At 43.0% G+C, this 24,167-nt stretch overlaps 2 protein-coding genes across 3 annotated transcripts in view; one reads left to right on the top strand and one right to left on the bottom strand.

Annotated features, from left to right (window-relative positions):
* Window positions 1-1,696: 1,696 nt before the first annotated feature.
* Window positions 1,697-2,362, bottom strand: LOC131825867 (prefoldin subunit 1-like). The gene has a single exon (XM_059165222.1). It carries the CDS (start codon window positions 2,360-2,362, stop codon window positions 1,994-1,996), a length of 369 nt encoding a protein of 122 aa, XP_059021205.1. The 3' UTR covers window positions 1,697-1,993.
* A 5,059-nt stretch (window positions 2,363-7,421) lies between these two features.
* YEATS2 (YEATS domain containing 2) overlaps window positions 7,422-24,167 on the top strand; it is a 118,906-nt gene continuing 102,160 nt past the window's right edge. Inside the window, exon 1 of one of the 2 annotated variants that reach the window (XM_059163339.1) lies at window positions 7,422-7,615. The gene's annotated coding sequence lies outside the window, so the exon portion shown is untranslated. Of the gene's footprint in view, window positions 7,616-7,790; window positions 7,810-24,167 lie in introns of those variants that run through there. The other variant, XM_059163341.1, reaches the window with a different exon arrangement.

Here is a 24,167-nt window from a genome sequence, read left to right as displayed (position 1 = left end):
GAACCTCCCTCCATGCTCTCTTTGTCTTGAAAATAAATAAATAAGTCTTTAAATCATTCATTCCCCTTTTGCACTTGAGAGGCTATAAGTGATTACGTAAACTATATTTTTTCTCCAAGAGTTGACACTAAGTTTAAGCATATCGTCAAAATCTCCCTGACCTCAGTCTATGGAGATCAACTTTATTTAAATAAAACTGTTCCAAATTTAAAAGTTACCTAACATTTTAGTTGCCTTAGCTCTATCATTTTAATATTATATACTTGGGAATAAGAGATCACCTCAGAAGTATGAGTTGTCTCAGAAGCATGGAAACATGGGGTGCCTGCGTGGCTCAGCGGATTAAAGCCACTGCCTTCAGCTCAGGTCATGATCCCAGAGTCCTGGGATCAAGCCCCACATGGGTATCTCTGCTCGCTAGGGGGCCTGCTTCCTCCTCTCTCTCTCTCTCTCTCAGCCTGCCTCTCTGCCTACTTGTGATTTCTGTCTGTCAAATAAATAAATAAAATCTTTAAAAAAAAAAAAAAGAAGCTGGGGCACCTGGGTGGCTCAGTGGGTTAAGCCGCTGCCTTCGGCTCAGGTCATGATCTCAGAGTCCTGGGATCGAGTCCCGCATCGGGCTCTCTGCTCAGCAGAGAGCCTGCTTCCCTCTCTCTCTCTCTGGCTGCCTCTCCGTCTACTTGTGATTTCTTTCTGTCAAATTAATAAATAAAATCTTTAAAAAAAAAAAAAAAGCATGGAAACATAGTTAATTGTTTCTCATACATATTTAACCTGAATATTAATCTGGTTTTACTAGTTTTATCTGGTCAGATAATGTACAAACAGAAATTTCCCAAATAATTTTTAAATTCTTATCCATGGAAGTTAGGCGTGTCAATATAATATTTTTTTTTAGAGAAAGAGAGAGTGCATATGAGCGAGGTGTGGGGTGCAGCAGAGAGAGAATCTTGAGAATCTTAAGCAAGCTATTGGCCCCACATGCAGCCCCACTCAGGGCTCAATCTCCCAACCCTGAGATCAGGACTTGAGCTGAAATCAAGTGTTGGATGCTCAACCAACTGAGCCACCGAGGCGCCCCTCAGTTTAATATTTTTAATTTTCTACTTGGTACAGAGTAATAATTTTCTAATGTTGAAAAACAGCATCTGGAGTAAAACAGTAGATGGCAACTGCCTTCTGTATAGAATGCCCCCTATCCCACGCCAAGACAAGGGGAGGGGACAGGACCATCCACTGCAGCCTATAGGGCTTCTCTAAATGGTATGCCTGGGGTGTGTGGTGGCTAACATCCTAGTGCCACAGGGCCTGGCTGTGTGGCCACCTCCACCACTTCTTAGCGGTTTGACAAGTGGCTCAAACTTTCTGTGCTTTCATTTTCTCTTCCACAGAGTAGAGAAGAAGGAAAAAGTTGTTATTTACATTAAATTTGTGAAGTGCTTAGAACACTGCCTGATAGGTACCTGGTGTTACCCAATATCTAATTATAGCAAGGTGGGGCCAGGTTACCAGAGCTTCTGATTTTTCATAGAAGGAGAAATCCAGATTAATATGTGATATTTCTCAGTGTTTGGAGTGTTGGCTTTTTAAAATTTTTTTATTTTTTTTGTTTATTTTTTAATTAATTAATTAATTAATTATTTCGGGGGGGGGAGAAGGGGAACAGATGCCTTTTATTGGTCTAAGCAGCGTAACGAGTAATAGGCTTAGGCAGTGCTCCCCTGTCTGTCCTGGCTCCCATCTTCCCTCTCCTGGGAGTTGGTGATTCACCCCTAGGGGAGAAGAGTGTTCTGGGTAGGGGTGGCAGACAGAGCCAGGATAAAAAATACAGAGCTGGGATCTGAAAGGGGATCAGGGTGAAGTAGAAAATATAGGGTTACCAGATCATCCAAATAAAAAGTCCATCAGGGTAGAAGAGAGGCTGTTTCCCCACATGGGCCCCTCTGCCCTTGCCAGGAATGGGAGGGGGCAGGAAGCTTCTGCTAGAGATTTTCTACTGTGCCCTTCGTGCCATCAGCATCTCCCGGATGTTGTCCTCAGCTTCCTTCACACTCCGCTCTAGGTAGGATTTCTTCTGCTCTAATTCTTTAATTTTTTCCTCTGCTATTTTCTGTTTCTCTAACAGTTGACTGTGAATTACCTCCTTGGACTGAAGAATAAACATTCTTCCTACACCTTCATACATGTTAGTCTCATCTACCAAAGTCATAATCTCTGTATCTGTAAGATGTGCAAGCTTTTTCATTCTGTTTAGCTGTTCAATCTGTATGTCTGCAAGCTTCACCTTCTGTTGAGTGTCAATTACTTTGGCTTGAAGCTCTGTGAAGGCCTTCTTTAACTCCAGATCCACGGGAGCCGCCATCTTGGTTCACTTGGTGTGCCTCTAATTTTATTTTTTTTAAGATTTTATTTCTTTATTTGACAGAGAGAGATCACAAGTAGGCAGAGAGGCAGGCAGAGAGAGAGAGAGGGAAGCAGGTTCCCTGCTGAGCAGAGAGCCTGATGCGGGACTCGATCCCAGGACCCTGAGATCATGACCTGAGCCGAAGGCAGTGGCTTAACCCACTGAGCCACCCAGGCACCCTGGAGTGTTGGCTTTTTTTTTTTTTTAAGATTTTATTTTATTTGAGAGAGCGAATGCATAAATTGACAGGAGGAGGGGCAGAGGGAGTGGGAGAGAATCTCAAGCAGACTCCATGTCCAGCGTGGAGCCTGATGCAGAGCTCCATCTCATGGCCCTGAGATCCTGACCTAAGCCAAAACCAAAAGTGGATGCTTGGCCCACGGAGCCACCCAGGTGCCCCTGGGTGGAGTGTTGGCTTGTCTAAAGCAAGGTGTGATATCAGAGGCTGTGGCTACGCAACCTCTCTGAACTGTAGTGTCATTCACTGCTATCTCGCCAGCTCCCACCAACGGCCTGATCAAAGCATGTTGACAATGCCACCCACCAGGTTCTCCAGGGTCGTGTGGACAGATGACTGTTTCAACTCTTCTGATGGATGCCTCATACTTAAAATTGTCCCAAAGGGAATTTTCGATTCACCCAAGTCCCAACACACAAAATCTGTTCTTCCTTCAGACTCTCTTCCCACCTTAGGAAATGGCACCACTCTTCTCCATTCACCAATGCCAGAAACCTGCAGGGGTGGGGGGTGGCCTCAGTTCTTCTCCCACCCAATCTTCTCCTCCCGGGCCTACCTCCTCTGGTTGTGCGTTGTGCCCATGAATGCTGGCTGAGGAAGCCTGGGTAAGGAGGGGCCTGAAATCCACCCTCCAGCTGTGCAGGGCTGTGTCTGCTGGAAGGAAGGGGGCTTTGTCTATATGCATTTGACTGAGCAGGGTCAGGCTCCTCCCAGCTCATTACCAAGTCTCTTGTATTTTCTCCAGAATTCTTAAATCTGTCTACTTCACTCCATCTCTACTGTTCAGGGTAAGCTATCCTCATTTTTCATCCAGGAGAGTCAGATGGCTTTCCAACTGTCTAGCTGCTGCTTTGTTCACACACCCCTCCAGTCATTCCCCACCCATTCACCAAGGTAAGCAATCTTTTTAGAAGGACAAATAATATACATGGCACCCCTGCTTAAAGCCCTCTCATGACTTCCTGTTGTTCTTATGGCAAAGATCAAAGTCTTAACACCACCTCCTGTGTGATCTGGCTCCCACCCTCAGCCCCAGCCGCTCAGCTCTTTCCTTCTCACATTGCCTTAGGTATTATCATGCCCTAATGGTTTCTATTGCCTTCAGGTTTCACTTAATGTGTTTCTTGAGAGGTCTTTTCCACCTGCGTATTAAATGTACTCCCCCTGTACTGGGCTGTCTTTACTTTGCCCAGTTCCTTAATAGAGCTTATCTCTGCTATGGAAATGTGCACACTGTGTGCATGTGTGTAAATATCTGTAGCCATGTTATACTTCATTAAATGGCACAAACTTTTTCAGAGGCTCTCACTGCTATCAGGGACTGGGCTAAACTTAAGCTTGACAATTAAAGTTATCTGGTCTTGGTCATGATCCCAGTGTCCTGGGATCGAGCCCCACATCGGGCTGTCTGCTCCGCAGAGAGCCTGCTTCCTCCTCTCTCTCTCTGCCTGCCTCTCTGCCTACTTGTGATCTCTGTCTGTCAAATAAATAAATAAAATATTTTTTAAAAAAATAAAGTTATCTGGTCTTGAAAGGTCTCTTTTGGGGTAATCATTCAGTCAGTTTCAAGTTTCAGTCCTGCTAGAACTTTCCCTTCCCCATCTTGACTTCCCAAGATGGCCTGTGGGATCAAAGGGAAGCTTCGAGACAGTGGCCAGAGGGGTCCCAGACCCGTGAGATGTAATCTGGGTCCTCATTGGCTTCTGCTCCCTAGTCACTCTGGTCACCACATCCCCGCTGGCATCAGCTGCAAAGGTTGTTGGCTGGCAAACTGATGATCTGTTGCTTCAGCACCTTGATATTCAGATGTCTGAATCTCACTCACTCCCATCCCTCCATCCCTGCTCCTCTCACCAGCTGACCTGGGAGCACTTTAGCTCTTGGTGGGGGCTTCTGCTCTGTTCATCCTTGGGGTCTTACTCACATTCTCCAGCCATCCCCTGCCAATCAGTCCACCACTACCCCTGTTTTAGGATCACCTGGTCTCTGGCACAATACCCATTGTCTCATTCATGGCTCTCAGCCATGCTACTTTGCCTAGCAGGCAGCATACAGAGAGGTCTGTGTTTCTGGCACATCATCTCTAAGTTGAGGACAACTAGCAGCAGCAACCTCTCTCTCCCCAAGCCACTCTCTGCATATGAGCCCTGCTTAAATGTGACCTATCTGCCAGAATTGGGAATCCAACCAAGCTGGACTAGAAGAAGTGGGTTTCTAGCCCCACCCCTATGCCCAGTTAGCCAGACACTTCTTTTTTTTTTTTTTTTAAAGATTTTATTTATTTATTTGTAAGAGAGAGAGAGTGAGAGCGAGCACAGGCAGACAGAGTGGAAGGCAGAGTCAGAGGGAGAAGCAGGCTCCCTGCGGAGCAAGGAGCCCGATGTGGGACTCGATCCCAGGACGCCGGGATCATGACCTGATCCGAAGGCAGCTGCTTAACCAACTGAGCCACCCAGGCGTCCCTAGCCAGACACTTCTATGTGGTATCTACATGTGGTGTCCCGATTGGATTGGGGATTGCCAAATATGGGGTGATGATCAGGTGGTATGGGCAGTGAAAGGATTCACCTGAGGCAGAACAAAGGCACTAGACGTTTATTGAAAACACTGCAAGGCAGCATCAGATGGAACAGCAAAGAAGAGGCTCTCTACCACGAGGCAATGGGAGGGGACTGTTTTTAAATGGGGATGCTGAGGAGGTATGGCCATGTATGGAATTTTCACTTTTTTGGTACTGTGCCTGGTTGTAAGGAGACCACTGGTTAGTTAGGGCCTATCAATATTTTGAGCTGGGTTGCATGATGGGCCTGTATGTACTTAGCCAGGTGGTTGCTATGGGCCCTCATTCCATTGCTCAAGCCTGTTTGCCTTAAAGCAATCTCTACCTCAGGGTTAGATGTCAAAAGCAGGAGAACACTGACACACTCATGCTGATCTGTTATCCTCCCTCTTTCTCCATGAAATTTATTTTTTTTACTTCTACAGTTCCTATTCTCTCTTTGGGTCTTAGCTTCAGGATCAGGGAGGACTTTCCTGGCCTTTCAGATTACATTGTCTATACATTTCACAAGGGCAGGAACTGTTTTGTTCTTTTCTGATCCCCAGTGTGCAACACAGTGCTTGGCACACAGTGCCAGAACAAAGAATAGAAATGCAATAAAAATTTGCTGAATAAATATTATTTATCTGTCTTTACCTGTAATATACCTTAAGGTTAGGGGGCCAGGGTTGATGTATTACAAACCCTTGATAATTCCCTTATCATGCAGAGCTTTGCAGTCAATTTCTGGCCCTACTCTTCATTTATTCAACAAATTTTTTTTTAAAGATTATTTATTTATTATTGAGAGAGAGAGAGAGAGAATGCAGGTATGTGTCTAGGGCAGGGGAGCATAGGGAGAGGAGGAGAGAGAATCTAAAGCAGATTCCTTGCTGTGCAGAGCCTGAGGACAGGTTCCATCCCACCACTGCGAGATCAGGACCCGAGTGGAAACCAAGAGTAGGAGGCTCAATTGACTGTGCCACCTAGGTGCCCCGCAACAAATGCTTTTTGAGTGTACCCTGTGCAGTGTACGGGGCTTGCTGTTGGAGATAAAGGAGTAAATTCTTTGAAACATTATTAGACATTAAATGCATCCCAAAATTTGATAACATTTGTAAAGCATACAAAGTTATAAAGTGAACTCTCTCTAAACTACTACTCAGCTCCAGTGGTTAATTTTTTTTTTTTTAAAGATTTTATTTATTTGTCATAGCATGGGATGCACAAGCAAGAGAAGCAGCATGCAGAGGGGGAAGCAGACTACCCTCTGAGCCCTACGTGGGGCTCCATGTGGGGCTTGATTGTAAGAATCTGGGATCACCAGCTGAGCCAAAGGCAGATACTTAACTGGCTGAGCCACCCAGGCTTTCTGGTAAATCTTTACATAGTGAGTTGAACAGAGTGAAGGGTGACAGAAACAGATCACTGGAGAGCTACAGCAGGAGCTGTATTGTAGGAAGAAAGAAAGGAAAAGGTGGGCTCAAAAGATACTTAGGAGCAGGGTGCCTGGGTGGCTCAGTTGGTTAAACATCTGCCTCGGCTCAGGTCATGATCCCAGGGTCTTCAGATGGGAGTCTTGAGGCAGGCTCCCTGCTCAGCAGGAGTCTGCTTCTCCCTCTGTCCCTCCCTGGCTCATTCATTCTCAATCTCTCTCTCTCTCTCTCAAAAATAAATAAAAATCTTAAAAAAAAAAAATATATATATATATATATATATATATATATATATATATATATATATACTTAGGAGGTAAATTGGATATGATGGGTTGCCATTCGCTAGTTGTATAAACTAGTTAAGTCCCAACCTTTCGGAGCCTCAATTTCTGCATCTGTATAACAGGTTAGTTATATTTACATATAACTATTGTTATATGTATCCCTAGCACCTAAGACAAAGCTTGGCTCAAGATGATAAACACACAAATCGTTAACTGCTGTTATTACTGTAGAAGCTTCATATATGCCGGCAGAATGAATATCCTGTCAAACTTGAGGCTGGAACTCGCCATTTCTACTGAGGAAATGATAAAGAACGGTGCCTTTGCCAGAACGGACATCCATACTCCCCAGGCAGTGCGGCAGCACAGGCCGGGATCAGAGTCTGGGCCACCGCCAACCCCAGCTCCAGCCTGGCGCGCGCCCCAGCACCGGCTGGAGCCCTGGCCCCGCCCACATCCCTGCAAGTCCCGCCCCTGGGGCCGCGCGCGCCACCGCCGCCGCCGCGCGCGTCCCGCCCCGCCCCTGCTGCTGACGTGCGGGGCCGAAAGGGACGGGCGGGCTCTGCCGAGTCGTGTGCTTCCGCGGGCTCCGGGGTCGCTGGGGCCTCGTGGCCGGGCGGCTCCGCGGGGCTTCGCCCGCTCTCGCACGTCCCTCGTGACCTCTCGCCGCGCCCAGCGGGCCCTGCGCTTCGGCTGGAGACCGGAGAAGGGGTGAGTGTTGGCGGGAGCGGGATCGGACGGGCCGGGCGCGCGCTCCGCTCTCCGGGGCATTGTCTGGGCGGGGGCGGCGCGGGCACGTGCGCTCCCCTCCCCCACCCAGCCGACCGCGCGGCCCCGGCGGAGCAGAGGGAGGGAGCCGGTGAATGCAGAGAGCAGAGGACCGGGAGGGGGAGGCTGGTTCCGGGGTGAGTGTGTCTGTCGAGGGAGTCTCCGTAGCGGGAGCCTGGAATCTGGGTGTGTTGGAGGGTCCTTTTAAGGGCGCAGCGCTCCCTGAGGGGATGGGGGGGTCCCTTGAACCCCAATGGCTGGAGCTGTCAGGATGTTAAGTTTGGTGGCCTGGGATGGGATTGGAGACGAGATTTGGCTCCAACACTGGCAAGTTGTGGGTTTACTGACAAGAACCGTGGAATCCTCCTCCAACCTGTCGCCATCCTTACAGTCCTCCTCCCTCGCGAAGGATGAGTGGGATTTAGAAAGGTTGGAGGATATTTCAGGGATATGCCGGAGTTAAAGCCCCAGAGGTGTGACACGGTGCGGGGTTAGAGTAGAAAGCTTGGGAAAGTGAGTACTGGGAAGAAAGGCTGGTTTGGTGGGTTGTGGCCAGATTGCAGAAGACAGTGAATGAGGTTTATATCATATACTTTTTTTCTATCATGAGTGTAATTAGGTTAAAAAATAGAAAGTAGAAGAGGAAAATAACATAATCTCTCATCCCTTGACACCTCATTTTTAGATTGTTTATATGTGTTTGCTAGAATTTTCATCAAAGCTTATAATAGTTACAGAGTTTACCTACAATTTTCATTCTCTTTTCTCCTTAGGGTGTAAAAATGCAATGTAATATACAGTATTCAGCAATATCCTTTCTTCTTAATAAGCAAGTAGCATGTACTCATCATAGAAAAATTAAAAAATAGAGACCAGCAAAATACGGAGGAGTATTCATAGTTTTACTGCCTGGAGAAATTGTGTGTTTTTGGTGTGTATGTTCTTTCAAATATAGGAGCAGCTAATGCCCTGATTAGGAATTTAGTTTTCACAGGGATCCTTTGAAGGTTTTAAGAAGGCAGGTAGCATAATCTGACTGCTGTGTGGAGGAAGAGGGCAAGAGTGGGAGCTGGGAGATCAGTTAGGATGCTGTTTGCAGTACCGTGGGCTAGGTCCATGGCAGCAGAGATGAAGTACAAAGATTTAAAAATACTTTGGAGGTAAAATGAACAAGACTTGGGAGTGGGTTAGTGAGGGGATGGGAGGATTCTTTGCGCATATATATATATATATATATATTTAAGGATTTATTTATTTTAGAGAAAGAGAGCCCGAGTGAGCAGAGGGGGTTGCAGAGGGAGAGAGAGAGAGAATGAATCTCCAGCAGACTCCTGCTGAGCGAAGAGCTGAAGTGGGGCTCCATCTCATGGCCCTGAGATCATGACCTGAGCTGACATCAAGAGTTGGATGTTTAACCAACTCAGCCACTCAGGCACCCCTTGATATATTTTTTAAAATTAAGCTTTGTGCCCAACATGGGGCTTGAACTCACGACCCTGCGATCAGAAGTTTCATGTTTTATTGACTGAGCCGGCCAGATGCCCGAGAATTCTTTGCATTTGGTATTTGTTTTGAGCTACTATGAGTAGATTTTGACATTTACTGAGAGGAAGAAGGATGGAAGAGAAATTTGAGGTGGGAAAAATTGGTTCTTTTTGGGTATATTAAATGTGAGATGCCTATCAGTTATGAAGCTGGTATATTGATGAGGCAGTTGGATGTACAAGTTTGGGACTCATGGAAGAGATAACCAAGACCTGTTAGATAAAAATTTGGAGTTCATTACATATTGAAAGGTATGGGACTGTATGAGATCATCAAGGGAAAAAGTATAGATAGAGAGGTGAAAATTGGTGCTTTGAGGTCAGTACTGGAAAAAGATTGAACATAGGACAGGAAAAACAGCCAGTTGAGGTAGGGGAAAAAACCAGAAGTCTGGTGTCATGGAAGCCAAGAAAAATAAGTTCATAGACGATTGAGAATTGGCCCATCCATGCTTCTGAGAAGATTGGTGAGATACTCAGTTGGATTTGGAGGTTGTTTGTTTTGTCATTGTATTACTATTATTATTTTTGAAGATTTAAAATTTTTTTTTTTTTTTAAAGATTTTATTTATTTGTCAGAGAGAGAGCAAGCGAGAGCGAGCACAGGCAGACAGAGTGGAAGGCAGAGTCAGAGGGAGAAACAGGCTCCCTGCGGAGCAAGGAGCCCGATGTGGGACTCGATCCCAGGACGCTGGGATCATGACCTGAGCCAAAGGCAGCTGCTTAACCAACTGAGCCACCCAGGCGTCCCGAAGATTTAAAAATTTTTAAGTAATCTCTTCTTCCAGCGTGGAGCTTGAACTCACAACCCAGGGATCAAGAGTCACACCCGCCATCAGCTGAGCCAGCCTGGTTTGTGGTAGTATCCAGAGTTCTAGAAGTGGGAGGTGGAAACCAGAGTGGAATAATTGATTGGGGCTCGAGGAAGTGAAGATAATGAGTGCAGATTAGAAAAACCTAGACCTTTTTTTGAGATGCCTTATTTCCATTTGCTCTAAAACTAAATTTGGTAGGATAAAAAATGGTGTCTTGTTTAATTTTTCATTTCTTGATTACTAATGTGTTTGAACACTTTTTCCACATATATTGGCCATTGGTAAATTTCTCTTTCTCTCCTGTGTGTATCTTCTTGTTTTTATCACTTCTGGGAATTGATTGTCAAGAGTTCTTTTAGATCTTGAAAACATGTAGTTTGACATAGAGCTTGTAGAATTTCCCCCCTTAAGTATTTTTCTGGGAATAAATGAGGTTATTACATATGCATGGTTAATAATGGAAAAGCCGTATTTAACATTTAGCTCCTACATATGCTCCCCCCCAATTATAGTAGGATACACATAACCATTTTTAAGTGTGCAGTTCAGTGGTCTTAGATAGATACTTTTGTAACAGTGTGCAACCATACCACCATCCATCTACATCACTCTTTTCATCTTACAAAACTGAAAATCTGTACCCATTAAACAGTAACTCCCTATTCCCCCTTTCTCCTAGTCCTTGGCAGCCACCATTCTGTCTCTGTGACTGATTTTGACTATATTAAGTATCTCATATAAAGAGAATCACACAGTATTTGTGTTTTCCTGACAGGCTTACTTCACTTAGTATAATATTTTCAAGGTTCACCCATGTTGTAGCATGTGTCAGAATTTTCTTTAAAAAAAATTTTTTTTTTAAGTTTTTATTTTAATCCCAGTTAGTTAACATATAGTGTTTTATTAGTTTCAGGGGAATGATATAGTGATTCAACACTTCTGTGTATTATTACCCTGTGCTCATCACAGGTGCACTCACCTGTTTCACCCATCCCCCGCACCTCCCCTCTGGTAGGTATCCGTTTGTTCTCTGTAATTAAGAGTCTGTTTCGGGGCGCCTGGGTGGCCCAGTGGGTTAAAGCCTCTGCCTTCAGCTCGGATCATGATCCCAGGGTTCTGGGATCGAGCCCCGCATCGGGCTCTCTGCTCAGCGGGGAGCCTGCTTCCTCCTCTCTCTCTGCCTGCCTCTCTGCCTACTTGTGATCTCTGTCTGTCAAATAAATGAATAAAATCTTTAAAAAAAAAAAGAGTCTGTTTCTTGGTTTGTCTCTTTTCTTCTTTGTTCATTTGTTTCTTAAGTTCTACGTATGAGTGATAATCATGTGGTCTTTGTCTTTTTCTGACTGACTTATTTCACTTATAGTAGCATACTCTTTGGCTTCATCCATGTGGTTACAAATGGCAAGATTTCATTCTTTTATTTTTTTTAAATTTTTATTTATTTATTTATTTATTTATTTTTAAAAGATTTTATTTATTTATTTGACAGAGAGACAGAGATCACAAGTAGGCAGAGAGGCAGGCAGAGGGAGAGGAAGGGAAGCAGGGTCTCTGGTGAGCAGAGAGCCCGATATGGGGCTCGATCCCAGAACCCTGGGATCATGACCTGAGCCGAAGGCAGAGGCTTTAACCCACTGAGCCACCCAGGCGCCCCGATTTCATTCTTTTAAATGGATAAATAATATTCCATTGTGTATATATTCCACATCTTCTTTATCCATTCATTAATAAGTGGACACTTGGGCTGCTTCAGTATCTTGGCAATTATAAATATTGCTGCTGTAAACATAGGGGCACATGTGTCCCTTTGAATTAGTGTTTCTGTATTCTTTGAGTAAACAACTTTCCTAAGTCTGAATAGTATTCCAGTGTATGTGTACATATCACATTTGTTTACCCATTCATCTGTTGATGAACACTTGGGTTGTTCCCATCTTCTAGCTATTGAGAATAATGCTGCCAAGAACATGGGCGTACAGGGGTGCTGAGGTGGCTCAGTGGGTTAAGTCTCTGCCTTCGGCTCAGGTCATGATCTCAGGATCTCCCCCTCCCTCTCTCTGCCTGCCTCTCCGCCTACTTGTGATCTCTCTCTGTGTCAAATAAATAAATAAAATCTTAAAAAAAAAAAAAAAAAAGAACATGGGTGTACAGATACCTCTTCAAGTCCCAGCTTTTAGTTCTTTCAGTATGTATGTACCCAGAAGTAGAACTCTTTAGATCATACAGCAATTCTATTTTTATTTTTTGAGGAACTGCCACGCTTTCTTCCATAGTGGCTTGTGCATATATTCCCAGCATTGTACAAGGGTTCCAGTTTCTTCACATCCTCGCCAATCCTTGTTTTCTGGTTTGTTCGTTTGTTCGTTCTTTCCTTTGATAGTCATCCTAATGGGTGTGAGGTGATAATCTCACTGTGGTTTTGATTTGTACTTCCCTAATATTAGTGATGTTGAGCATCTTTTCAAGGGCTTATTTGGTCATTTCTATATTGTTGGAGAAATGTTTATTCCAAATCTTTTGCCTACTTCTAGTCACGTTTTTTATTGCTTTCTGTTTCAGGAGTTCTCTCTTTATATTCTGGATAGGAATCCCTTATTGGATATATGATCGGTAAACATTTTCTCCTTTGACTTGTCTTTTTACTCTGTTGATAGTGTCTTTGATGCACAAAATTGAAAAATTTTAATGAAATCCAATTTATTTTTTTATGACATGTGACTTTGGGGTCATATCTAAGAAATCTTTGCAAATCCGGTGTTGTGAAGCTTTAAAGAGTTTTATTATTTTAGGGTGCCTGGGTGGCTCAGTGGGTTAAGCCGCTGCCTTCGCTGCCTTTAAAAAAAAAAAAGATTTATGTATTTATTAGAGTACAAGAGCATGGATGCATGTGTGAGCAGTGGGGAGATGGAGGGGGAGAGAGAAACCCAAGCTGACTCTGTGCTGAGTGTGGAGGCTGATGGAAGGCTCTATCCCAAGACCTGGAGATCACGATCTCAGCAGAAACCTAGAGTCAGACGCCCAACTGACTGTATCACCCAGGTGCCCCTAGAGTATGTATGCTTTATGTTTTTTTTTTTTTTTTTTTTAAGATTTATTGGGGCATCTGGGTGGCTCAGTTGTTTAAGTGTCTGCCTTTAGCTCAGGTCATGACCCTGGAGTCCCAGGATTGAGCCCCATGTCGGGCTCCTTACTCAGCGGAGAGCCACTTCTACCCCTGCTCCTCACCCTGCTTGTGCTCGTGCTTTCTCTCAAATAAATAAAATCTTTTTAAAAAATTATTTATTTAAAAGAGAGAGCATGTGATCACAAGTTCAGGGACAAGGCAGAAGGAGAGGGAGAGAGTCTCAAGCAAGACTCTGTGTTGAGTGTGGACCTGTGGTGGGGCCTCATCTCGTGACCCTGTGATCACCATCCCTCCTGAAACCAAGAGTTGGACACTCAACCACCTGTGCCACCTAGGCACTCCCGAGAGTGTGTATACTTTTTATAATTGAGATATAATTCATGTAATATACATTCATCATTTTAAAATGTATAATTCAATGTTTTTTAGTATATTTACAAGATTATGCAACCATTTCTACCATCTAATTCCAAAACATTTCCATCACCTGAGAAAGAAACCCCATACCTATCAGCAGTCAGTTCTGGTTCCCCCTTCTCCCCTGGCATCCACTGTTTGTGTCTATGGTTTTGCCTGTTTCTATACATTTCATGTAAACAGGATCATATAACATGTGGCCTAACATATCTGGCTTCTTTCACTTAGCATGCTGTATTCAGTCTATCTGTGGTGTAGCATGTATCAGTACCTAATTATTTTTTTTTAAGATTTTATTTATTTATTTGACAGACAGAGATCACAAGTAGGCAGAGAGGCAGGCAGTGAGAGAGGAGGAAACAGTGTCCCTGCTGAGCAGAGAGGCCAATGTGGGGCTCGATCCCAGGACCCTGGAATCATGACCGGAGCCAAAGGCAGAGGCTTTAACCCAGGCCCCCCACAGTACCTAATTATTTTTATTGCTTAATAATGTTCTGTATGGGGGCACCTGGGTGGCTCAAATGGTTGGGCGTCTGCCTTCAGCTCAGGTCATGATCTCTGGTCCTGGGATTGACCCCCATATCGGGCTCCTGGCTGCTTCTCCCTCTCCCTCTGCCTCTCCCCCGGCTTATGCTCTCTCTCAATGAATAAATAAAATCTTAAAAAAATATATTCTTTATGAACATACCACATTTTGTCTTGTCATCAGTTGGTAGATATTTGGGGTGTTCATACTTTTTCAGTATTATGAATAATGCCGTTATGAACATTTACATGTAAGTTTTTATGCATACATGTCTTTTCAGTTCTCTAGGATATATACCTAGGAATGGAATTGCTAGGTCATATAGTAAATCTGTTTAACTTTTTTTTTTTAAAGTTTGTTTTTTTGGTTTTTTTTTTAAGTAATCTCTACCCCCAACATGGTGCTCAAATTCACAACCCTGAGAACAAGAGTCACAAGCTCTCCCTGCTGAGCCAGGCAGGCACCCCGATTCTGCTTTACATTTTAAGGAGCTGCCAGACTTTTCCACAGCAGCTGCACCATTTTTACACTTTCATGAACAATATGAGGTTTCCCATTGTGTAGTCTTCATATTTTTTTTGGCAGAATATTGAGTACTTGTGTGTGTCTGTGTGTATGTGTGTTGTTTTTAAAGGTTTTAGTTTTTTATTAGAGAGCCCCAGTGTGCTGGGAAAAGGGGGGAGAATAGCAGAAGGGGAGGGAGAGGGAAAACAGAGAGAAGGAGCAAGAGAATCTCTAGCAAACTCCATGGTGAGCGCAGAGCCAGTGCTGGGCTGGGTCGCAGGACCTTGATCTCACTACCACTACCAGAGCTGAAACCAAGAGTTGGGTGCTCAGCTGCTGAGCCACCTAGGCACCCCAGTTGTATGTGTTTTTATAATTTTTAAAAACGATTTTATTTGTTTGAGAGAGAGAAAGAGCAGAAGCAGGGGAAGCAGCAGGCAGAGAGAGGGAGAGAAGCAGGTTGTCCGCCTGAGTAGGGAGCCGGAGGCGGGACTTGATTTCAGGACTCTGGGATTATTCCCTGAGCCAAGCAGACGCTTAATGACTGAGCCACCCAGGCGCTCTGTGTGTGTTTTTACGTATGTCATTGAGCTACAGTTGGCATCCACAAACTGCACAGTGTGCGATTTGGGAAGTTTCAGCAGATTTATACACCTATGAAACCATCACCACAATCAAGATAGTAAACATATGTATCATCCCATAAATTTTTCTTATGCCCTTTAATGATCCCTCTCCCCTCTTCCTGTCATTGTCCCTTCCCCTGGCAACCAGTGATCAGCTTTCTGTCACTGTAGACGAGTTTGCTTTTTATATAAGTAGAATGATTCTAGTATGTACTTTTTCTTAAACTGGGTTCTTTGACTCAGCATTGTTTTGAGATTAACTCACATTGTTCCATGTATCAGTTCATTCCTTTTTATTGGTGAATAATAATTTGTTGTACAGATATATCACAGTTTGTTTATCCTTTCACCTGTTAATGGAAATTTGGATTGTTTCCAGTTTTTGACTCCTGGAAATAAAGCTGTGAACATGTGCTTTCAAGTTTTTGTATGGACATAGGCTTTTATTTCTCTTGGGTAAGTATCTAGGAGTGGAATGACTGGGTCATGTGGTAGAGTATCCTTTATAAGAAACTGCCAAACTGTTTTCCAAAGTGATTTCCAAGGTGGTTGTAGCACTTCACATTTCCAACAGCAACGTATGAATGTTCCAGTTGGTCCACGCCCTTTGGCTATGTTCTTTTGAACATTTAGTGAAGAAGAAAACAGACATAAATACCTCTATATAGGAATCGCCTGCTTTCTGAAAGTTTACGTTATGCTACTTTGGTTTTACAAAGAAAGATAGTCATAGCTTTTTTTACAAAAGCAGAAATCCTCTTCTGATTTCTTCCAGTTGGGGAAAACCAGTACTGATGTAGGTTTTTGAAAAAGTGAGGTAGTATAATGTGAACTTCATAAAGCAGGGGATACACATTTCAGTTTAGGAAAGGTTTCATAGGAATGCTGCACTTCCATAGCAGGGTGAAACTGTAATCCATCTCCCAGATTAGTCCTTTTGGCATTTTCCTCCCTAAAGTAATGCATGAACAGGTTTGGAAAGTTCAAATGTAGTCAGGAATAACAAGCAAAATCACTACCCTGGGCAGGGGCAACTATTGTTAATCATTTTTTAATATTTTCTTCTGTGAAAACTTACACAGACATGTATCAGCATTTTTTAAAAATCGTTTTTCTTCCCTAGTTTACACAGAAGGGATCAAAGTATACATATTATTCTGAACCTTGCTTTTTTTTTCATTTCACAGTCTATTTTGGAGTTTTCCATATTGGCACATTCTTTCTCGTGGCTGCGTTTCAGTCTTACAGTCAGTGTTGCTTTGAGAAAACATGAATTTGCTCCAATGCAATTAAAACATCAGGGAACCTGGGGCACCTGGGTGGCTCAGTGGGTTAAAAGCCTCTGCCTTCGGCTCAGGTCATGATCTCAGGGTCCTGGGATCGAGCCCCGCATCGGGCTCTCTGCTTAGCAGGGAGCCTGCTTCCTCCTCTCTCTCTCTCTGCCTGCCTCTCTTCCTGCTTGTGCTCTCTGTCAAATAAATAAATAAAATATAAAAAAAAAAAAAAAACCTCAGGGAACCATTTGAGTATAATGTGAATTTCACATTTGATTGTGTGATTTCTTCTGCAAGACATGCTAGGTGAATTCAGAAAACTGTACTTTGCTCAAGGGACTCCACAGCTGTATGCAGGCACACGCCTTGCAGATATCTTCTTGTGACCTTACATTACTTCTCTGTTGTGAGCCACATCTGGTGCTGCAACTTTCTGTTGATTTCAGATTACTTAATTCTACCACTTCACAGTTATGCACAAGTTGTAACCTTTCAGTGCCCCCTTCCACAAGCAAACATGAGGCCTTTTTCAGGATGAAGTACCATATTTATTATAGCATTTATCTATTTTGCAACCCTTTAATGTGTAAAACTATGCTATTGGTTTTATTAGATTCCCTTTTTTATGTCGCTCATGGCATTTTTGAATGTTGTGTCCTTAACTCCATTTTCCCCTTGCTTTGTGGTTTTTATTATACAGTTTTATGGAGATTTTTAGGAATGTGTATGTCACATTGTAATGGAACTGATTTATGCCATAGTATGAATGTAAATCATTTAAGTTTTTTTTTAATTTTTTAGACTTCATTATTTGAGTGGAAGAACAATCATTAAGGAGGGGCACAGAGAGAGAGAGAGAGAGAGAGAGAAGCAGACTTCTCGCTGAGCAGTTAGCCTGATGCGGGGCTGGATCCTAGGACCTGGAGGTCGTGACCTGAGCTGAAGGCAGATACTTAACCGACTGAGCCACCCGGGAGCCCCTCTTTATTTAAGTTTTATTTTTAAAATATCATATATATTGGGACGCCTGGGTGGCTCAGTTGGTTGGACGACTGCCTTCGGCTCAGGTCATGATCCTGGAGTCCCGGGATCGAGTCCCGAATCGGACTGCCAGCTCCATGGGGAGTCTGCTTCTCTCTCTGACCTTCTCCTCATTCATGCTCTCTCTCACTGTCTCTCTCTCAAGTAAATAAATAAAATCTTTAAAAAAAAATATCATATATACTAAATAGCATATATAAGCAAATCTTTTTTTAAAGGTTTTATTTATTTGAGAGAGAGGGAGAGCATGGAGGAGAGAGCACAGTTGGGGGGAGGGGCAGAAGGGAGAGGAAGAAGCAGACCCCCCCCCCCCCACATCCCTCTCCCCCTGACATGGGGTCCTATCACAAGATCTTGGGATCATGATCTGAGCCACCTAGGCTCCCCACAAAGTAAAAGAATAATAATAATAAAATAGCAAACACCTGTTTAGTTCCTCCCCCTGACATTTTCTCTCTCTCTTTAAAAAAAAAAAAAGATTGTGGTCTTATTTAAGTATTACATATTTCCAGGTCAAAAATACCTACTTTCCTATTACACATGAAATTGCTTAAGACCATGCAAGTTGCTATATAAGGTCAGCCCCAGGATCCATTCAGGTCAGTACTTTGTCTCCAGTCTGCAAAGCAACATGTAGAAGAGTTTAGAATAAAACAGCTATTCTGAATTATTCATGCCACCGCTTCAATCTGTTAGTGCAAAAACTGGAGAGAACTGGCCTTAGGTATGTTTTACTCTTCCTTTACCACCCTCTCCCACCCCTCCACTTAATGTATCTTCTCTCTGGACAGAGTGAACTATTTGAAATGTTCAAGGGTTTTGAGATATTGAAGGCAAATCCTTTTTTTAAAAAAATTTATTTTATTTTATTTATTTACTTGACAGAGATCACAAGTAGGCAGAGAGGTAGGCAGAGAGAGAGGAGGAAGCAGGCTCCCTGCAGAGCAGAGAGCCCGATGCGGGGCTTGATCCCAGGACCCTAGGATCATGACCTGAGCCGAAGGCAGAGGCTTTAACCCATTGAGCCACCCAGGCGCCCCTTGAAGGCAAATTCTTAAGCTGACAAAAGGAAGAACATACACAGGCACCCGCCTGGCTCAGTTGGAGGAGCGTGCAATTCTTGATCCCAGGGTCATGGGTTCAAGCCTCATGCTGGATATAGATTGCTTGAATAAATAAACTTTAAAAAAAGAAAAAAGAGAAAGAAAAGAGGTCATATAAGCTTCCCTGGTGGCACTTTCAGACAAATATCACTGACTGGAATTGTCTGAAATGACAGTTCTGATTCATATGACAACCCTATTGTTTCAACCATGAAGCCATATAAGTTTTTTTTCCAAGAGAAGCAAAAGAAAACAAAGCTTGTCTACAAATCCAGGTTGAAAGGACAGGAAGAAACTGGACCAGATCAAGATTGTGTTAAATTCTTGGACATAGTCACAGAGAGTATATAAATTGAACCAAATCTTGTACACTTCACTAGGGATTTTTCACTGGGGCTTTCAAATGGACAACAAATTCTGTGGGGATAAATCTCACGCTTTTCAATGTGAAACTGAGATTCTAAAAAGGATATAAGTACCTTAAAACATGAGACCTTTTTCTTTTCTTTCTTTCAAAGAGGGAGGGCCAGAGAAAGAGAGTATCCCAAGCAGCCTCCACACCTAGCTCGTGAGCCAGACCCAGGCCTCAAGCCCACAACTCCCGAGATCAGTACCCAAGCCAAAATCAAGAGCTGAAAGCCCCACCGAGCCACCCAGGTGCCGAAACATGAAACAATTTTTAGAAAATTGGCTGTTCTTTAAATCAACACTCCCTGGTCTAAGAAACTACTTATTAATAAAAACTGTCTAGAATTAGATATAGTGGTAGTTGCACAACTTTGTGAATCTACTAAAACAAAAAGAAAAACACCGAGTTTTGTACTTTAAAAGAGTGATTTTTACAGTATGTGAATTAGACCTCAGAGTCCTAATAGAGGCACCTGGCTGGCTTAGGCAGAGGAGCATGTGACTCCTGATCTCAGGGTCATGAATTTGAGCCCCATGCTGGGTGCAGAGATTACTTAATATAAATTTTTCCCTTTTTAAATTTAAATTCAATTAATTAAACATATAGAGTATTATTAGTTTCAGAGGTAGAATTCAGTGATTCATCAGTCTTATGTAACATCCAGTGCTCATTACATCATGTGCCCTCCTTAATGTCCATCACCCAGTTTCCCCATCTCCCAACAACCCCTCCCCTCCAGCAACCCTGTTTGTTTCCCACGATTAAGAATCTCTGGGGCGTCTGGGTGGCTCAGTGGGTTAAAGCCTCTGCCTCCGGCTCAGGTCATGATCTCAGGGTCCTGGGATCGAGCCCTGCATCAGGCTCTCTGGTCAGCAGGGAGCCTGCTTCCCCCACCCCTCTCTGGCTGCCTCTCTGCCTACTTGTGATCTCTGTCTTTCAAATAAATAAATAAAATCTTAAAAAAAAAAAAAAAAAGAATCTCTTATGGTTTGTCCCCTTCTCTGACTTGATCTTGTTTTATTTTTTCCTCCCTTCCCCTGTGCTTCTCTGTTTTATTTCTTAAATTCCATGTATTAGTGACATCAAATGACAATTGTCTTCCTCTGACTGACTTATTTTGCTTAGCATAATACCTTTCCTTTCAATCCAATAAATTTTTTTTAAAGTCATTATAAAAAAATAACAATGATGGGGTGTCTGGCTGGCTCAGTTAGAGTGCACAGCTCTTTTTATTTCCCCAAAGATTTGTTTATTTAGCAAGAGCGAGAGCATGCAGGGGTAGGGGGTAGGGACAGGAGAGAACCTTAAGCAGATTCCATGCTCAGCAGAGAGCCCAACTCAAGGCTCGGCCTCACAACCCTGAGATCATGACCTGAAATGAAACCAAGACTCAGAGGAGGATGCAGGGTGCAACTCTTGATCTCGGGGTTGTAGGTTCAAATCCGACACTGGGTGTAAAAATTACTTAAAAAAATTAACTCTTTAGGAAAAATGATTAACCTCGGACCACCTAGATGGCTCAATCAGTTGAGCATCTGCCTTTGGCTCAGGTCATGATCTCCAGGTCCTGGGATCAAGCCCCACAACAGGCTCTCTGCTCAGTAAGGAGCCTGCTTCCCTGCCCACGCCCCCACTCTCTGCCTGCCTCTTTGACTACTTGTGATCTCTTTCTGTCAAATAAATAAATAAAATCTTTAAAATTTTATTTATTTATTTATTTGACACAGAGAGAGAGAGAATGAGAGAGGGAACACAAGCAGGGGGAGCGGGAGAGGGAGAAGCAGGCTTCCTACCAAGCAGGGAGCCTAATGCGGGGCTCAGTCCCAGAACCCAGGGATCATGACCTGAGCCGAAGGCAGATGCTTAACAACTGAGCCACCCAGATGCCCCAGATTCGTAATACTTTTAAATTTGATTTTATCATAAAATATTTCAGATATTCAAAAAATACAAAATGATCGGTGAGGGGAGTACTTGAAGACACTTAAAAATATAAGCAATTTCCTATTTCTTAGACTAAGTGGTAGCTAAACAGGTTTTTGCTATTTTACTATTATTATTCTTTTACTTTGTGGGGAGTCTAGGTGGCTAGACTGAACTGGTGATTTCGTAGAATTCTGGGGATGCCACACAGTTGTGAAGTAGGAGTTGGGGCTCTGCAGCAGGTGCTTCTCGTGCTTCCTCTTCTCCTCTTCCGGAGACCAGTGGAAGAGGTCCTTCATGAGGGGATGTTTTTACACATGGAGAGGTCATCACTATTGGAAAGCTGTTTACTTTTTATATATACATACAGATATATGCGTGTGTGTGTGTGTGTGTGTGTACATACATACATACATATTTATTTATTTATTTATTGAATTAAAAAAATTTTTTTATAAACATACAATGTATTTTTACCCCCAGGGTACAGGTCTGTGAATCGCCAGCTTTACACACTTCACAGTACTCACCATAGCAAATACCTTCCTCGGTGTCCATAACCCCACCCTCCTCTCCCGGCCCCCTTCCCCCCAGCAACCCTCAGTTTGTTTTGTGAGACTAAGAGTCACTTATGGTTTGTCTCCCTCCCAATCCCATCTTTTTTCATTTATTCTTTTCCTACCCCCGAACCCCCCACGTTGCATCTCCACTTCCTCATATCAGGGAGATCATATGATAGTTGTCTTTCTCCGATTGACTTATTTCGCTAAGCATAATACCTCTAGTTCCATCTACGTTGTCGCAAATGGCAAAATTTCATTTCTTTTGATGGCTGCATAGTATTCCATTGTGTACATATACCACATCTTTTTTATCCATTCATCTGTTGATGGACATCTAGGTTCTTTCCATAGTTGGCTGTTGTGGACATTGCTGCTATAAACATTCAGGTGCATGTGCCCCTTCGGATCACTATGTTTGTATCTTTAGGGTAAATACCCAGTAGTGCAATTGCTGGGTCATAGGGTAGCTCTATTTTCAACTTTTTGAGGAACCTCCATGCTGTTTTCCAGAGTGGTTGTACCAGCTTGCATTCCCACCAACAGTGTAGGAGGGTTCCCCTTTTTCCGCATCCTTGCCAGCATCTGTCATTTCCTGACTTGTTTATTTTAGCCATTCTGACTGGAGTGAGGTGGTATCTCACTGTGTTTCTGATTTGTATTTCTCTGATGCCAAGTGATTTGGAGCACTTTTTCATATGTCTGTTGGCCATCTGGATGTCTTCTTTGCAGAAATGTCTGTTCATGTCCTCTGCCCATTTCTTGATTGGATTATTTGTCCTTTGGGTGTTGTTTGCTAAGCTCTTTATAGATTTTGGATACTAGCCCTTTATCTGATATGTTGTATGCAAATATCTTCTCCCATTCTGTCAGTTCTCTTTTGGTTTTGTTAACTGTTTCCTTTGCTGTGCAAAAGCTTTTGATCTTGGTGAAATCCCAATAGTTCATTTTTGCCCTTGCTTCTCGCCTTTGGCGATGTTCCCAGGAAGAAGTTGCTGCAGCTGAGGTCAAAGAGGTTGCTGCCTGTATTCTCCTCAAGGAGTTTGTTAAACAGACTGTCTTTTTTCCATTGGACATTCTTTCCTGCTTTGTCGAAGATTAGTTGACATTGAGTTGAGGGTCTGTTTCTGCGCTCTCTATTCTGTTCCATTGATCTATGTGTCTGTTTTTGTGCCAGTACCATACTGTCTTGATGATTACAGCTTTGTAATAGAGCTTGAAGTCCGGAATTGTGATGTCACCAGCTTTGGCTTTCTTTTTCAATATTCCTTTGGCTATTCGAGGTCTTTTCTGGTTCCATATAAATTTTAGGATTATTTGTTCCATTTCTTCGAAAAAAATGGATGGTATTTTGATAGCGATTGCATTAAATGTGTAGATTGCTATAGGTAGCATGGACATTTTCACAATATTTATTCTTCCAGTCCAGGAGCATGGAACATTTTTCAGTTTTCTTGTGTCTTCCTCAGATTCTTTCATGAGTACTTTATAGTTTTCTGAGTATAGATTCTTTGCCTCTTTGGTTAGGTTTGTTCCTAGGTATCTTATGGTTTTGGGTGCAACTGTAAATGGGATTGACTCCTTAATTTCTCTTTCTTCTGTCTTGTTGGTGGTGTAGAGAAATGCAACTGATTTCTGTGCATTGATTTTATATCCTGACACTTTACTGAATTCCTGTACAAGTTCTAGCAGTTTTGGAGTGGAGCCTTTTGAGTTTTTCACATACAGTATCATATCATCTGTAAAAAGTGATAGTTTGACTTCTTCTTTGCCGATTTGGATGCCTTTAATTTCTTTTTGTTGTCTGACTGCTGAGGCTAGGACTTCTAGTACTATGTTGAATAGTAGTGGTGATAATGAACCATGTTCCTGACCTTAGCGGAAAAGCTTTCAGTTTTTCTCCATTGAGAATGATATTTGCAGTGGGTTTTTCATAGATGGCTTTGATGATATTGAGGTATGTACCCTCTCTCCCTACAGTTTGAAGAGTTTTGATCAGGAAGGGATGCTGTACTTTGTTAAACGCTTTTTCAGCATCTCTTGAGAGTATCATATGGTTCTTGTTCTTTCTTTTATTAATGTGTTGTATCACATTGATTGATTTGCAGATGTTGAACCAACCTTGCAGCCCTGGAATAAATCCCACTTGGTCATGGTGAATAATCATTTTAATGTATTGTTGGATCCTATTGGCTAGTATTTTGGTGAGAATTTTTGTATCTGTGTTCTTCAAGGATATTGGTCTGTAATTCTCTTTTTTGATGGGATCCTTGTCTGGTTTTGGGATCAAGGTGATGCTGGCCTCATAAAATGAGTTTGGAAGTTTTCCTTCCATTTCTTTTCTATTTTTTGGAACAGTTTCAGGAGACTAGGTATAAATTCTTCTTTAAATGTTTGGTAGAATTCCCCTGGGAAGCCGTCTGGCTGTGGGCTTTGTTTGTTTGGAGATTTTTTTTTTTTTTTAAAGATTTTATTTATCCATTTTACAGAGAGAAATCACAAGTAGACAGAGAGGCAGGCAGAGAGAGAGAGAGGGAAGCAGGCTCCCTCTGAGCAGAGAGCCCGATGCGGGACTCAGTCCCAGGACCCTGAGATCATGACCTGAGCCGAAGGCAGTGGCTTAACTCAC

Source organism: Mustela lutreola, chromosome 2 (genome assembly GCF_030435805.1).
Source record: "Mustela lutreola isolate mMusLut2 chromosome 2, mMusLut2.pri, whole genome shotgun sequence".
Lineage (NCBI taxonomy): Eukaryota > Metazoa > Chordata > Mammalia > Carnivora > Mustelidae > Mustela > Mustela lutreola.
Note: the sequence above shows the minus strand (reverse complement) of the source record. Positions and strands in the feature narration are given on the sequence as shown.